This window comes from Melospiza georgiana, chromosome 24 (genome assembly GCF_028018845.1).
Source record: "Melospiza georgiana isolate bMelGeo1 chromosome 24, bMelGeo1.pri, whole genome shotgun sequence".
NCBI lineage: Eukaryota > Metazoa > Chordata > Aves > Passeriformes > Passerellidae > Melospiza > Melospiza georgiana.
This window is the reverse complement of record NC_080453.1, coordinates 5,348,697-5,365,281: the sequence shown is the minus strand read 5'-3', so window position 1 is coordinate 5,365,281 and position 16,585 is coordinate 5,348,697. Positions and strand designations below refer to the sequence as shown.

General features: G+C 41.4%; 1 protein-coding gene across 1 annotated transcript; it reads right to left on the bottom strand.

Moving 5' to 3' along the window:
- Positions 1 to 5,851: 5,851 nt before the first annotated feature.
- Positions 5,852 to 16,351, bottom strand: RRAGC (Ras related GTP binding C). The gene is made up of 7 exons (XM_058040079.1): positions 16,085 to 16,351; positions 12,428 to 12,631; positions 11,500 to 11,699; positions 10,538 to 10,652; positions 8,977 to 9,119; positions 7,576 to 7,724; positions 5,852 to 7,081 (listed from the first exon to the last, which is right to left on the bottom strand). Exons 1-7 carry the CDS (start codon positions 16,349 to 16,351, stop codon positions 6,930 to 6,932), a joined length of 1,230 nt encoding a protein of 409 aa, XP_057896062.1. The 3' UTR covers positions 5,852 to 6,929.
- Positions 16,352 to 16,585: the final 234 nt, after the last annotated feature.

Sequence of the window (16,585 nt, the reverse complement as noted above, 5' to 3'; positions counted from 1 at the left end):
AAGGATTTTGGCTGGGAAGGGCAGAGATCCTGAGGAATTTTGGAAGTGCAGAGATCCCAAGGTATTTTAGGAAAGGCAGAGATCTTGAGGGATTTTGGATGGGAAAGGCAGAGACCCCAAAGGATTCTGGCTGGAAAGGGCAGAGATCTGGAAGGATTTTGGCTGGGAAGGGCAGAGATCCTGAGGGATTTTGGATAGAAAGGGCAGAGATCCCGAGAGATTCAGGCTGGGCAGGGCAGAGATCCTGAGGGATTTTAGGAAGTGCAGAGATCCCGAGGGATTCAGGGAAAGGCCGAGATCCTGAGAAGATTTTAGGAAAGGCAGAGATCCTGAGGGCTTTTGGGAAGGCAGAGATCCCAAGGGATTCAGGCTGAGAAGCGCAGAGACCTGGAGGGATTTTGGATAGAAAGTGCAGAGATCCAGAGGGATTTGGGTTGGGCAGGGCAGAGATCCTGTGGGATTTTAGGAGGTGCAGAGATCCTGAGGAATTTTGGAAGTGCAGAGAACCCAAGGTATTTTAGGAAGGGCAGAGATCTTGAGGGATTTTGGATGGGAAAGGCAGAGACCCCAAAGGATTCTGGCTGGAAAGGGCAGAGATCTGGAAGGATTTTGGGAAGCGCAGAAATCCCGAGGGGTTCTAGCTGGGAAGTGCAGAGATGTGGAGGGATTTTGGATAGAAAGGGCAGAGATCCTGAGGGATTTTAGGAAGGGAGATCTGGAGAGTTTTTGGGAAGGGCAGAGATCCCGATCTATATTATAATATGTATATATTATACATATTATAATATAGATATCATATACACTATATATAGTGTGTGTATATATATGTATGTATATATGTATAGATACATGTTATAATATAGATATAATATATATAGTATATATAGTGTGTATATATATATAAGTATAAAAGTATAGATACATATTACAATATATATATTAAAAAGTATAAATACATATTATAATATAGATATAATATAGATACATGCTATAATATAGATAGTATACAGATAATATAGATACATATTGGAATATTAGCTTTTCACAAATATTAAAATGGATTTTATATGTGTGCTGTTAAAGTAACTGTTATAAAGATAGCATTTTTATTTCTGTTATTAATTAAGCTTAGATATAGTAGTGAAATAGTTGATATAAGTATGTTTGTGTTAAAATGCCTGCTTGGATGGGATAACATCCAATGAACACCTCATGAAGACCCCGCTACAGATTTACCAACTATCAGAATTCACCTTCTGAAGACAAAATTTAACAAAATTTAAATTTAATTAAATAAAGGAAGGACTTCAAGAACCAAAAATTTTAGGTTTGTGGTTTTTTTTTTAACAAGGAAGAACTGAAAACCTCAGGAAATTTTCACTCCACACTGCTGATGGATGATTGAAGATGTGGCTTTATTAAGCTGTTGTTTGGCAATTATATTATCATTTACAAAAGTTTTCTTGTGCAATAAGTTAGCAGCTTTTTGATACAATGGAAAGTTTATTAGTAAATACTTTCAATTCTCTGAAACAAGTTAGTACTTATCCACCTCCTGCCCAGAAACAGAAGACATAACAGCTGACAGTGGTTCACAGGAGGTTTTCAAGTCACATATTGTAATTTTTGTTCATAAACGTTAAAGCACATTGCAAATACACAAACGTGTAGAAACTGAGACTAATTAGATAAACTTTCTGCCTTACAGCTCTATCAGAGAGTGTAATATTCTTTCAAAGAGAACAAGACAGCCATCTAGAGGGCAGGAAAATAAACAGTCTTTAGATCACAGGGGAGCACTGAATAACCAATTCACTCGCTGCAAGCCAAAAAGAATGAAATGGATCCACCCTACTTTTATCCACCAGGTGGTTTAATTTTACTTGGTATTTCAACATATTTCCTCTTTGACTTTTTTCTTACAGATTTCAGATAAAGAATAATCAGTTAGGAGCCCAAAAGGATGGAGAGATTGTTGGTGGGAGAGAAGGATGGGCACAACATCAATACAAACTTGATTGTAAAAATCAAAGTCAAGCAAGATATGGATAGACTGCAATAGCTTCTCTTTTATTTGCCCCAAGTGACATAAAAGCAGGGAATTAACATAATTCCCTTTATCTTTGTTATGTCATAGGGTAAAAGGTTTTAAAAACATTTTGTAAGGTAATTACAGATTTAACAATATATTATGAGAGAGCAACTTTCACTTTCCTTTGAGGGAGTTGACATCCCCTCCAAATTTAGTGTCATAAGCAAACTTAATTAGTGTCCCTTCAAGTCCAGCTTCCAGCTTGTTTAAACAGACAGCACAAGAGATTTTTACCAAACGCAAACCTCAAAGAACGCCAGCATTCAGAGAAGGCATCCCTAGAACTCATTTTTTTAAAGGCTACATTTCTCCTGCTACAGTTTCCACAACTTTCAGAGTATAAAAAAAAACTGTTCTGGGAGGCAGAGAATAGCAAGAAAAGGAAAGGCAGGGAGAAGCTGGCCACATACACAGCAGCAGGGGTCAGTGGAATCTCATTTTTAAAGCTTTCCTGCAGACGCGTTACTAGAGCGCCGTCTACAGAGAGCGGCTGCTGCAAGCCCAAAACTCAAACCCGCTATTCCTCACCGATGGAAACAAAAACCTTCCCTAAATGAGAAAAACCACGCGCACACAAGTGTCTCTCTGTTCCGCACCAAAAGCAACCCAAAACCTTCCCTAAATGAGAAAATGACCATGCACACACAGGCGTCTGTTGTGGAGTCTTACGGGCGTCTCGCTATTCGGCACCAAAGGGAACTCGAAATATTTCCTAAATGAGAAGAGACCACGCACAAAGAGGCGTCCCGCTATTCCGCACCAAAAGGAACTCAAAACTTTCCCTAAATGAGAAAAACCACGCACACACAGACGTCCCGTTATCCTGCACTAAAGGGAATACAAAATCTTCGCTGAATGATAAAAACCACGCACACGCAGGGGTCCCGTTATTCGCCACAAAAGGGAGCTCAAAATATTTCCTGAATGAGAGAAGACCACGCATACATTGCGGAGTCTTACAGGCGTCCCACTATTCGGCATTGAAAGGAACAAAAATCTTCCCTAAATCATAAAAACCACGCGCAAACAGGCGTCGGTTGTGGAGTCTTACTACAGGCGTTCCGCTATTCTGCACGGAAGGAAACACAAATCTTTCCTAAAGACCACGCACACACAGGCATCTCTCTATTCCGCACCAAAGGGAACAGAAAATTTTCCCCAAATGAGAGAAGACCGCGCACACACAGGCGTCCGTCCGTCCGTCCGTCCGTCCGTCCGGCTGCTCCCAGCGCCGCGCACTGCCCGGCCCGGGCGGGGCGGCTCCGGTACCGGCCCCGGGGCAGGGCTGCCCACAGCCACGGCGGGCGGGAGAGGCCGAGGGTGGCCGGGGCTGAGCCCGCCCCGAGCCCGCACAGCGGCGGCCGAGGCCGGGCTGAGCTGCCCGGGGCGCTTCGGAGCGGGAGGAGCTCCCAGCCGAGCGCAGCTGATCCCGTTCCCCGAGCAGGACAGCGCTGGAGCAACGAGGGTGGGATGGTGGGGACGGACAGAGAGCAGAGATCTCTGCAGCCAGGGCTGGGAACTTGTGGGTTATTGCAAAGGGGCCCTGCTGGGAGCTGCCAGCCACAGCTCAGAGCAGACCCCAAAGAGGAGCCACAAAGAGAGAGCAAAGAGTAAAAAGCAAGAGCGAGAGCGAGGTTCCCATTACAATACCATAAATCTTCTTCTGTGCTGAATATTCTAATTCTCACTATCCACTCGAGTACAAGATACAAATCCTACAGCATTTACATACAGCCTATTAGAATAGGTTTAACATTACCATATAATGTAAAGCCTATTCTAATAGGCTGTATGTAAATTTACCATACCAATAACATTACCACACTGGGTTGCATTTTAAACCCTAAAAACTCCTCTTTGGCCCCTTCTGCCAAGCTGGCAGGGTCTGCTCTGAGCCTTGGGCCTGTCTGCAAGCAGAGGGGATTGTTTGATCCAAAGGGGATCACCTTCAGCTGGCCCTGCCATTGTTTTCCAGTTGTTCAGTAACTGAGGGATCTCAAAGCTTGCTTTCATTTCAATAATTTTCAATTATAGTTTCCATATTCTCAAAACCTTTTGCCAGGCAATCGTATTTATAAGGCTTTCCTGTTTCATCTTCCCCACAGGACAGCAGCTATCCATGAGATACAGAGCAAGAGATGCAGTGAGGAGGGATTTTGGGTGCGTTCCAGCCAAATGGTGACATATTACACCTTCAGAGCAGCAGTGATACTGCCTTTAATTGCTCTGCCCCTGTTCACAGGCTTGGTCTTTCCCTCCATCCCTCTCCTGTGCATAATTGCCAATGGGAAATTCAGCCAGTCATCAGCAATGCCCCCGTGCCCAACAATGCAAAGCTTTGAAAGGTACCTTGCAAGGAATTGCTTTATTCTTCAACAGAAAGAAATTTTATCCCTTCCCTCAGCAGATGGGTTACTGTTTTGCCTGTGCCCTCCCCTGTCTGCGCCATTCTTCTCCTTAAAATCACAGGTTCTCAATTGTTTGCAAAAAAAGACTGCAGAACATCCACAGTAATACAGGTTCAGAGGAGGAAAAAGGAGGAAAAAAGGCAGAAAAGTGAAGCTTCAATTGATGGTTTCCTCTGCAGTTCAGTGCTTTATTTGAGATACTGTGATACTGCCTTCCCTTCTCTCTAATAGCATCTCTCCCTGCAGCAGGTCAGCACAGGAAGGAGAGACAAGTTCCTGCCCAAGGAAGAAAATAAAGCCTAATTCCTATCCTTCCCCCTCCCTTGGCTTTCAGAAGCCAAAAACTCAATTAAGCAGCAATGGGTTACTGACACTCTCCTTCTATAACAGCATCTTAATTCAGTGAACTAAAATACTGTACTCCTTTTAAATTGAACTTTCAACAAATTTAACTTTCAGAGCTTAGTTCTGAGACAGTTTTTAATTAAAATGAAAGCTAAGGCTGACTAAATGGGAATGTAGTATTTAACTTTTTTTAAGTATACCATAAAGATAACATTGATTTTAAAAGTTTGCTTAACCACAGAGGCCTTTATAGACTTCTGTCCATAAAGACAAACAGAAATAATTGTGTTACAGTTTGACCTTTTTTTTTTTCATTTTATTAGCACAAAATCCTGTAGTGGGTGAAAAGAAAGAGAACATATGCATGTACTTAGAACATGGAAAACTCACTGCACAAATGGGGATTCTTTCTTCCTGTTATTTTGCCAATTACTTCTCCTCTTACCTTCAGAATCTGAACTGTGATAGTGTTTGCAAACTACAAAATCCCATTTTAAGAACCCACTGCACTCCCTCAAAATAAGCTCTGCAGTTCCATTAGCAAAAAAGGGCTCAGCCTAGATTTAAGAGAACAGACCTAGAGCACTTGAATTCCAGCTTCCTGCTGTAAAAAAAAAAACAAACATTTACACAGAATGTGCATACAACCCAATGTTAATGCATGTATATTCATTTTTACATATATCAATGGAAGTTCATTCTATAAGCACAGAAGCAGTCCCATGGTAATTTCTGACCACATAAATACACCAGCTGCAGAAATCACTCCAATTAGTTCTTCTTGCAGAAAATTTTATAGTGGGACTTGTATAGTTGGTCCAATGGCTTTGCAACACCTATACACACATAGGGACAGGTAAAAGGAGGCAAGGTCTTTATGGGCCAGTGGCTGAGCCTCCTGCACAGCAAGGCTGGTGTACAGAATGACATCTGCACTACTAATACCAATAAATTAAAGGATTCACATACACTGCCCATAGTATGAAAGTCAGCAGAATTCACAAAATCAGAAAAACCACTATTTTAGTCAGATTGCACAGAGACAAACAAGAGGGTGTTTGTCATAGTACAGAATCAATGTACTTCCAAAGTCCAGTACTATTAGTAAATTATGGCACAGTGAACTTAATTGCCATGCACAGGTAACACCCTCAGACATTTTGCTAGGAAGTGTCTTGATTATCAGTCAGAGAGTGGAGAAAGATCCACCATCAAAAGTCAGTAACTTGGTAATTTCTTTGCTTGGGAATAGCTGAAAGTGGCTGCTTTGTTCCAACAGATGGCAGACATTTCAGTTTAGTTAGCCATACAGTTGTTTCATGAATAGGATTAATCACACAGATTTATGACATCCATGTTTTTGCAAAAGAGAGCAGGTAGTTTATTTCTGATTTTAATCCTTCCCTTCCATCAAAGGGGACATACCAAGAAGTGTGGTCTGAAAGCAAAGTATCACTATCTCTTAAAATGAAGCTCCAGGTCAGTTCTCTAAACAAACACATGATCACTAGAACAGAGCTCTCTATCTTGCATCCACTTAACAAGCACAGAATTCATGAGAACTATGAGCACACCAGCAAGAACAAGAACTACTTAATGGAATGATTTGAGACCAGCCTCAGCAAGCAAAAAGCTTGAGTTTCACAAGCCTTAATAACACCAATTTTGTTTTTGCATGACAGGAGGTAAACTTAAGCAAAAGAGGATATTCTACAGATTAATTTAAAAAAAAATTTAAAAAGTTAAGCAAGTGACTGTTCAGTGTTTCACACAAAACCCAACTCAATTGTTTGTAAGTTTTGACCAGGCAATCAGTCAGACACAGACTGTTAAAAGAGGACTCCAAACTGAAAACCTACTGCATTTGCAATACAGCTGATTTCAAACTGGCATTTCTAACTCCACTGGCCTCAAAGTATTTTCACAGTAGTCTCAGTTGCCCAACATGAGTTACAATCTGCTGTTCCACAGTTAGGACCACTCTTCTCTGAAACATACTTCAGGCTTTCAGACTACTCTTCTCTTGTTCCACAAAACTTTGGAGTGAAGAGCTGACAAGTCTACCCAAGGTCTTTAGCTTTCCCCTAGACTGCATTCCTAGGTGTGCCATTGTGAGTCACTGCTTTCATATTTGAGGTGCTTGATTGATGGTTGCAGATCCTGTGGGAGGCAACACCTACTTCAAAAACTTCATGGATGGCTTTGCGGAAGCAATGGAAATTGTAGTCTATCAAACCTGGCAAGGAGAGGAAAAACTGGGCTCAGATTGGCATATTTATGTAAACACAGCTTCAAAATCAATATCAAATAGGTATTTTGCTAATTATTTAGTATAAATTTGGATTGAGAAGATTTAACAAAGTTTTACTGATGTTAGTATTTATTTGGATCGTCTCAGGTAATAATTTGGAATGCAAGGTGTATATTCATGATTAAACAGCAGGTAAGGGGCCCATGGCTCCATACCACTGATCTCACTAAAACAGATGGTAGAGCAGAGCTCATGTTAGCTACACAAGTCATTTTGGCAGCAGGACAGTGACTAAAGTGATGACTCACAATTTAAAAATATGACCTCATTATATCGCCAAAAAATAAAAATTTCCTCCCATAAGAAACTACACAAATTTAGTCACACAAAAATCAAGGTGACTTGTAAAGTCATATTCGTATTTTATAGCTGATAAAAAATATTATATAAAGACTGCTCAATGGCAGGGAAGTTCTTACCTTTGCGCTCAAAACTCTCTTCTCTAAGAATGCAAACTAATGCCAAAAACTTTGTTACTTCCTTTAAGTACAGGACAGTTGTGTTATTGAGCTTGATAATTGCCATTGACTCTTTATCATAAGCACTTCCAGTGCCATCTTCTTTTAACCTAAAAAAGAACAAGTTAACCCAAGGCATCATCTAACATGTAACTTCCAAGACAAACAGCTGCTAAATGCAGTTAGAAGAATATTACTCACACTGAACTAAGCAAATGGAGAACCTGCAATGCAGGTCTCAATACTCCCAGTGAGTAAGACCATTATCAGACTTAAGTTTCTCAGGAAAGCCAGATCTAAACAGGGCAGAGGCTTTCATTAGATACTGACTATCACAAATGAGCAGTTAGGAGCAAGCTACCAGCATGAATTCTTTTGATGTTTGGAGTGACAGCTCAGTGAAATTACTTTTGGTAAATTAATATAAAGACTTCCTTTGTGAGGCTGGGGCACAGGATGCAACATGGAGCAGGACACTTTTGGTCTTAAGCTACACCAGCTTGCATTTACAAGAAAAGATGAGCATGCTGTTTTCTACCTTCAAGTTATTAGTGTTAGATAAGCTACTATAGAAGCAAATGATGTATTGCAAGTTACTTCTAAGCACTCCTGAAAAAAACCCCAAATCAAACAGTTACACAACCATGGATCAACACATCAGGAGACAGATCATGAAATGCTGTGGTATTTTCTTGGTAGCACTGCATTTTCCAGGCTACAGTTCTAACATAAGTTATCACTTCTTCAGAACCACCTCTCAAGTCCAGTGGGAAGTATAACTCTGCTGTAAATTGTGAGATATCAGCACTGTATGCATCCCTCATAGATGGTCAGCAGCAGATGAGTTGATCTTGCAATTGTTATTCTGTTCAGACTGCAGCAAGTCTCAAAGCAATGTCACTGCAAGTTACACTTATGGCACGCTATTAACCCCAATTAATTGCAGGTATTTATGTACCTGCTCCACCATGCCAAACCAGACACAGCAGTATTCAGATTTTCAAATACTTGTGTAAACTATTTGAAATATACTTGTATATATATATACATATATAGATGAATATATACTTGTGTATTTTCGAATATTTTGTGTAAATTGTGTTTAGAAACACAATTTCTACAAATGTTACATAGCTGTCTAGTGCCATCAGTGGAGGGAAACAAACCGAGTATAAATCCTGCCAAACAATTTGGATTTAGCTTAGTTACTCACAGAATCAATGTGCTCTAAAGACCAACTGATAGCATTTTGCTGCATGACAAAGGCAGCACCAACTGCACAGTTTGCAACCTATTCCTAAAGAAACAGGTGTTTCTACACCTTCTGAGGACTCTTTTTTCCTAAGAGTATTCATCACTTACCCATATATACAGGAAACATCTATGACTACATCAATCATGTCACAGCACAACTCATATGACTGCATGTCCACAGGAGAACTGTCTGTTGCAATGTAGATTTTGCTGACTACATCGAAGAGAAAAGCTTTTTCAATGCCTGAATTCTTCAGAAAGAGAAAGAATTTGGATGAATTTTTAGAACAATTGCATTTTTACAATCTCAACTAGAATTAATACATTTTCACATTCTTAAGAGCAGAAGATGGTTTAAATATAAGCAATTTAGAGGCTTAGGATAGATACAAGATTTAGAGCATTTACTTTACAAATACAATATCCTTGTTGCCATAATACATATCAACATCACATAGCTGACAAAAATAAAACTGGGGACTCTGGTACAATTCTTTTCAGTTTATTATTTAACTAATCATTATTAAGGTTACACTTTACTATGCTTCCAGAATCCATATTCAGCAATTTACCTCTTCTGTGTTTCTATTAACTCCAGAAGAGCCAGAATTCACATCCTCCTAAAGGACTGAGCTCAGAGATATTTTATAGCAGTGTGCTGACTCTTAAATTTATGCTTGTAGTATCTTGGCAGTTCAGTTTCTGCATGAAGCATTTGCCATGCAGTTTAACATGCAGAGCAACTAAGTCAGCTTCTGAAGTTAAAAACCCATGAAAAGTAGCACATTATGAGCATGGAAAAGCACAATGCCATTTGTACCTGAGCACTTTGGTAAAGTGCACGTGCTCATACAAAGTTTAGAAGCCTTTTGTGGTTGAATTTATCATACATACACTACTGGCAAAGCTTCTTTTCTATTTATGCACCAGAAGCACTCCTTATCTTTTCCTAGCTAGTCTGAATACCCAGGACAGTGTCCTGAGGACATCCAGACAATTTTTGGCATCAAGATTACATCCTCATGGCACTGGGAAGGTCAACACATCCTTTATCCACTGGGCCAGGTTATTACAAACAGTGCTCTACCAAACAAGCACTATATGGCAGCATGGGGTGACATGTGTAAGTGTCCAGCTCCTCCTGGATATAAATGGTTTTTCTTTGTTGTCCAAATGCCTGCAACAGCCTCACAGACAACTTAAATGAGATGGCCTTGTCTCCAGGGTGATATTTTATTTGATTGAAAGTATAGAGCAGCAAATTTCTAAATCCATAAGAAACACAAACACTAAGAGAAAAAGGGGAAAAGTCTCACAGGTCATATGAAACAGACAGTCTGAGGCCAAGTTCATATTATCAAAAAATCTCTGGCCAGTACATTAAACTACTAATTGCCTTAGCAAAGTAATCAGTACACCCTGCTGGCAGGAAACCTCCATCAGCTGCTATAACCAGGCAAAATACACTTTGTCAACACTTAGAGAAAGTCCCAAAGCACACACCAGCACAATTTAGCTGTGGTAAAGAGCTTTTAATATAGAAAACCAGGTTGCCAGAGGACACCTACATGAGTGCCACCCAAATCTCTCAAGGGCAGATCTAGCCAGCAATCTTCAGCAGAAGGACTTGCTTTTATTTCATTCAAATTTCTGTGAGATGAACACTTACTGATATGAAGATATTAAGTAGATTTTCCAGGGTTGGCAGCTGTGGAATGAGCTTCTGTACCACTTTACTGAAGGCTTCAAATATTGAATGGTCATAGATACTGGTCAAATAAAAGCTGAGATGAGGAGGGAGGGCAATGAAAGAAAAAAGAAAAAGAAGATTCAAGAGTGTTTCAGAACTGTAATAGAAATGTTAAAGTTACATTTTTTAACATTCAGGCCTGCTACTTTTGCTTGGGATGACTTTATCACAAATATGTCTGGACATTGCACAAAGAATCAAAGTTCTGAGCAGCTGGAGTACACATGGAACAGATTTTTCCCATCCTTGAGAGATGGGAGAACAAAAACAAAAACCTGAGCATTGTTAGAATACACTTTGCCTACACAATGCTTATCACAAAGGTGTAAAAATGCTTAATCAGACTTCTTCCAGTCCCATTCCTGGTCTTCCACTTTTTTCACATTAACAGAGAGATACTGGCTCCACAAGAATCAAAAGAACAACAAAACCAGAGAAAATAGCTTGTTTTAAAGATGTCTGTAGAAAATACCTTAAAAGTGAGCCAAATCTCAACTAACAGACTGAGCTTTTAGAACCAGTCACACTAATCACAGGGAAAAGTCAGTGCAAGCCAGGCCTAGAAGGCAGAGAGGTTCCCCTCTCTTTTCCCTGCCCCTCCATTCCACATGTAAATCTGTTACACTGAAAGAGAAACTTTCAATTATCACTGAGCAGGGATAAATCTGTTGATTGGAATCTGATACAGCAGCCTGCCTCTTTTTCAGTCAGCCTAACAGCTGAGGCTTGTGCATAAATTCAGCAATCTTTTTATACAAGTTGGTTCAATAAGAAACTACCCAGATCTTGCTGCAGTTGTTCCAGTATTACATCTAAAAGCCTTTAATCTGTATGCATATCAGCAACAGCATGAATCACATATGCCAGAGTCTTCAACTCACCTAAGGTGAAGTTTTTCAAGCCCAGCATCTGTAAGATCATCATTAGCCCTCTGATGAATATCCCTCTGAGTTTCTATTTTATGGTCATCTGATAAACCATCAACTTTATGAATAAAAACTTCAAAGTTCATTTCTGGGTTGACCTTGTAGGCTTTTGAAACTGTAATGTGGAGTCTTGTTAAAGCTTCCATGTAGTCATCCTGTAAATCAGTTTTGGCAGGAATGAATGACAAAGTTGCTGCCTGATAACTATTCCATTCTGCACAAAGACAAAATATTTCAGTGCAAGAACTTCAATTCTGTAACTAAATAGAAATATGGGACAAGAGAATACCTGGATGTGTCATAAATCCAAGCAGTTTAGATTCTTTATGCAAATTAATTTTCATTAGCTATACAAGGCTCAGCTACACAAAACCAGACTTCAGAGCAAAAGGTGGGTTACACTTCAACTCCAGCACAAGGCAGAGACCCCAAGATGGTCCCAATAACCAGAAAACCTCCCAGGGTGCAAATCCTAGGTTGATTAGAAGCTACCAGATACCAGTATAACAATACTAGAACCTGAAGTCAGAAGTAAGCTGTTATTAATTGAACTGTGTGTTATTAATTGAACTCCAGAGCAGAAAAAAGGGATCATTCAGACCATCTAACCAAGCAGGTTCTCCCTATTATTACAGAACAGGTAAGTTCAGAGTAGGAGCCCTTTTCCACTCTCTCCACCAGCAGCATATGTCCAGTCACTCCACCAAAACAAAACCACACACCAGAAGTCAGATTGCCAATGCATCTCTTCATACATAGCAGAAGCCTTATGAACTTATCTGAAAATATAAATGAACTTTTCTAAAAATATAAATTACTGGCCTCTTGATCATCCCTTTCCCACAAAAAGTAAAAATAAAACTTCCTTGTGATTTGTATTTACCTGGGCATCAATAACATATATTAGAGCACCTGTTCCTCTGAAGATCATCTCATAATCAAATGTTGGATCAAAAAAGTCCATCTGTCCAGGAAAATCCCATATTTGGAAGTTCACAAATGAACTGTTGGAAATATCATCCTTGTAGATTTTGTTGGTACTTTCCAAGAACAGAGTCTCATTGGGAGACATTTTGTGAAACACCACCTGTGAAAAGAACACAAATAATAGTCTAGATTTTATCTTATCAGAAGAAATTAGTGAAAGATTTATGATTTGAATTTTACAAATGGGTTTACCCATTCTAAAATTTATAGCTTTCTTTAGGTAAATTGACAGCTTTCTGTATCAGCTAAAGAAATTGCCAATCCCTTACAAAAACCAGGCAACTGCATATAGTGAAACATTTTCAGAAATAATCCTACTGGCTGGAGACACAGACATCCAAGTTACTCTTTCTTTTTCCCTGCAAGGCTAGCACAGTGTTTTCAAATTCTGTTCTAGTCAGATCTGGCATAAAGCCAGTTGAATAACTGCAAGCTTTTAATACTTTTCCTTTCAGTCTTAGAAATTCCTAAAGGAAACGTTGTCTTTAGTCTGGTGTCAAGTGTTAAAACACAACATAATCAGATGGTTCCTAAGCTACAACAGAAGAGTACAAAAATAACACCTCAGTTTTAGGTGGCTTGCCATCTATTAACTCATTTTGAGTAGGGAATCACAGAATGGGTGAGGTTGGAAGGAACACAGTGGGGTTATCTGATCCAAGCTCCCTGCTCAGGCAGGGTCATCCCAGAGCACAAGACACAGGATTGCATCCAGACAGCTCTTGAGTGGCTCCAAAGGGAGACTCCACACCCTCTCTGGGGAGCCTGTTCCAGGGCTCAGGCATCCACACAGTAAATAATTCCTCTTATGTAGGTGGAACTTCTCGTGAAAGCTCACTAAAGAAAGGATGAAGGATTTCACACCAGCTGGCAAAAACAGTTTAGCTGCAGGATGATAAACAGACTCATTGCCAGAACTCAAAAAGCCCCACTGGGATTTTAGTCCTTCCTTGTAGAGAAGCAGCACAAGCAGCCTGTAGCAAAACCAGCCAGTGTCAACAGAGAACTCTGTGCTAATGCAACTCAACCAGACAAGAAAGTTACTCCAAACAATCAGTCATACACCAGGACTGCAAAAATTAAAAAAGTTTCATGTACAGCTCTTGGTAAATCTAAAAACTTCACATTAGGGACTGCAAACTTCATATACAGCACTTTGTAAACCTAAAAACTTCACAATAGGGACTGCAAACTTGGTAATTTTGGTTTCTTCAAATGTTTCTGACAGCTACAGAAGTCATCCTTTAGAGACCTGATGCAACAGACTGTCAAAAAAAACTGCAAGACAAACAGCTCCACACCTAGTACAGTTTAGTGAGGTTCAAAGTATTACTTCAGCCTAGACTTCTAAGGCCAAGGGAAAGAATTTATTTCCTTGGGACAAACATCTTAGGAGGCCAGGGTCTGAAAGAGGTTTTAAACAGCAGGACATTTGTATGGAGAAGAACACTTTTAGAAAAACAGCAGCTGTACTGCATTCTTCAAGGTTTGCAGCATAGTTCTAAAGTACTCTGAAATCAACATTTCTTTTGGGACTCAGCATATCCCACAAGAGCAGGACAGAATTAGTAAATTCAGTTTAAAGCTGATAAGTCTCTGGGAAGCAACACTGTCACCTCTATTTTTTTTCCCAAAATAGCACATTTCATCAGATTGATGTTCTCCACCTGAACTCTTTCCAGTTTCCTATTACATCAGTAGAGTACAGTAAGTTCAGTTATGCAAGTCTGCACAGAAATTTGCTTATGAACTGAAGCAATCACTGCATTCCCAAAATTTACCTACAATTTGCTACTGAGTATTAACAGGTTACACCAGCATGGAAAACCCAATTGACCAAAGGAGAAAAAAGTCTCTCCCTAGGACTGTGGTTCTTTCTTTTGTGAGAGATCTCCTGTCAATATTGCTCTCAGCAGAAGCATGAAATTATTTAATAATCATGTTTTTCACAGAAATTTCTAGATAATCACAAAGCCAATGCTTCCCCCAACACAGTGTTTCTCTTGCATATATCCCTATTTTCTGGCAAGGGGGTCATCAGCTGGTGCCCAGACAGAAGGGTTGGGTCTGGGTCTGGCCCATTTTTGAACTAGAGAGATTTAAGAGCAGGGACCCTGTTAATAAGAAATTTCCTGATATTAGAGTTTGCTCAGGCAGCATCACAATGAGCTCCTAGGAACCAGAATCATAACTTCTAATTCCTAAGCAAGATTAGTAACTGGCAAAAGATAAATTCTATGTCCTCTTACTGCATATTCAATATGACACTATTCCTTTCCTATACAACTACTGGAATAGACCCTCAAAAAATTGAAGACTACCATAAAAAAAGTCCAAAAGCTACATCTATAAAGAGACTTGTAGGGTCTTGAGATCTATCTGTAATCTGGAGTTCCTGTATTCCTCTTGCTTTTAGGGCTCAGTTTTTTCAAAAGTGGATAATACAATCAGATCTCTAATAAGAGTCTACAACGAATACCATTCACATGACTAAAAGAGTTGGAAAAAAGGCTTTCAGTGAAAGCAGAACATTTGCACATACAGTGGGAGCATTTGACCTAAATAATGGGGAGTAACTGATAAGGCTAAAAAGCAACAACAGTCCAGGCTGCCACTGGATTTCAGCACAGCACAATGGAAAAGATTTCTCACTAACAGAGGCTGAAGTCAGCTCAGAACTCATTGGTTTACTGCAGTCCTGGATCACCAAGCAGCCTGCACAACTTTGCTAAAAGGAGCAGATGCATACCTTCTATACTGTCATGTCCAAAGAGGCTTCTCTGCACAAAAACTTTATAAAAATCTCTGTAGGCTTTCACACTTGCATCTGAAACAAATTTGAGGCCCTTAAGTCTAGAGCTGAGACTTATGCATTTCACTAGTAACATCCTGCCATAAAAACATCACCTATGCAAAGTTCATAGGAGGGACTACAAACAAAATTTGCACTGAGGAACAAGGATTGTTCTGACTGCTGCAATTCCAGTGAGCTACCTGGCAAATCAAAAGTCAGTTTTGTCTTATTTTTATTAAGAAACACTAGTGCCTTCACAAAGCTACCAACAAACCTAAGGCACCGGAACTGCTGCATTTCCTCCTCGCCAAGGGACTCTCGTTTACTCGCTCTAAAGGAAACCAGAGGCTCTTTCTGCTCTCACAAAAGCAGAAGTCTCCCTCAAAGCATCAAAGGGCAAAACAACGGCTCAAGCCTTCCAAATGGAAGCACTAGCCAAACACCACACACCTACACCACGTAAAAACCCTACTCATGATAAATTTCACACCAGCGTCTTCACTTTTTACGCCTTAAAAGTGAAGAAATACAAAGGCTACAACCTATGCTACACAACCTTCCTCTCTAGGGCAGATGATCAGAGTCCATTCTGGAAAGCAAACGTCTGTAAGGAGGAGGCTTCCGTCGCTCCAACTTCGCCACACGGGCCCACAACAAAAAGTAGAAATTGCCCGAAGAGCGGCAGGGCGGGGAGAACCAGCTCGGCGCCGGAGAGGCAGCGCGGCAGGCAGGGGCGGGGAGCCGCCGGCTGCCCCTCACCTTCTGGATGGAAGATTTCCCGCTGCGCCGCAGCCCCATGAGCAGAATCCGCGGCTTGGAGTCCGCCCCGCCCGCGCCGCCGCCGGGCCCGCCCGCGCCGCCCCCGGGCCCACCGGGCCCCGGGCCTCCCTCCAGCTCCGCCTCCTCCTCCTCCTCCCCGTAGCCGAAGTCCTTGGGGAACGAGTCCGCAGCCCCGAAGCTCCCCCCCACCAACGCCGGCTCCTCGGCTGTGCCTGGCGCGCCCGCCCCGCCGAACTGCAGCGCCATGTCCGCCCGGGCCCGCCGCCCCGCAGCCGCCAGCGCCCGTCCCGGGGCCTCCTCTGCTCGCCCGGCCCAGCCCGGCACGGCCCAGCCCGGCCCCGATTGGCCGCTGTCAGGCTGCGCGCCGCCGATTGGCTCGGCCGCCAGCGAGCTGGGAAGGCTCCGGTCAGACGACCCGAGTCACCTGACGGCGCTGCCGCACGTGAGCCGCGGGGCGGGGCGGCACCGGGCGGCGCGGAA

Coding starts and splice junctions, on each gene's coding strand:
- RRAGC (XM_058040079.1), bottom strand. CDS start 16,351: ATGGCGCTGCAGTTCGGCGGGGCGGGCGCGCCAGGCACAGCCGAGGAG. Junction 7,725..8,976: donor GATGTTTCCTGTATATATGG/GTAAGTGATGAA, acceptor GTTCTTTTTTAG/GTTAAAAGAAGATGGCACTG. Junction 7,082..7,575: donor AGAGAGTTTTGAGCGCAAAG/GTAAGAACTTCC, acceptor TCTCCTTGCCAG/GTTTGATAGACTACAATTTC.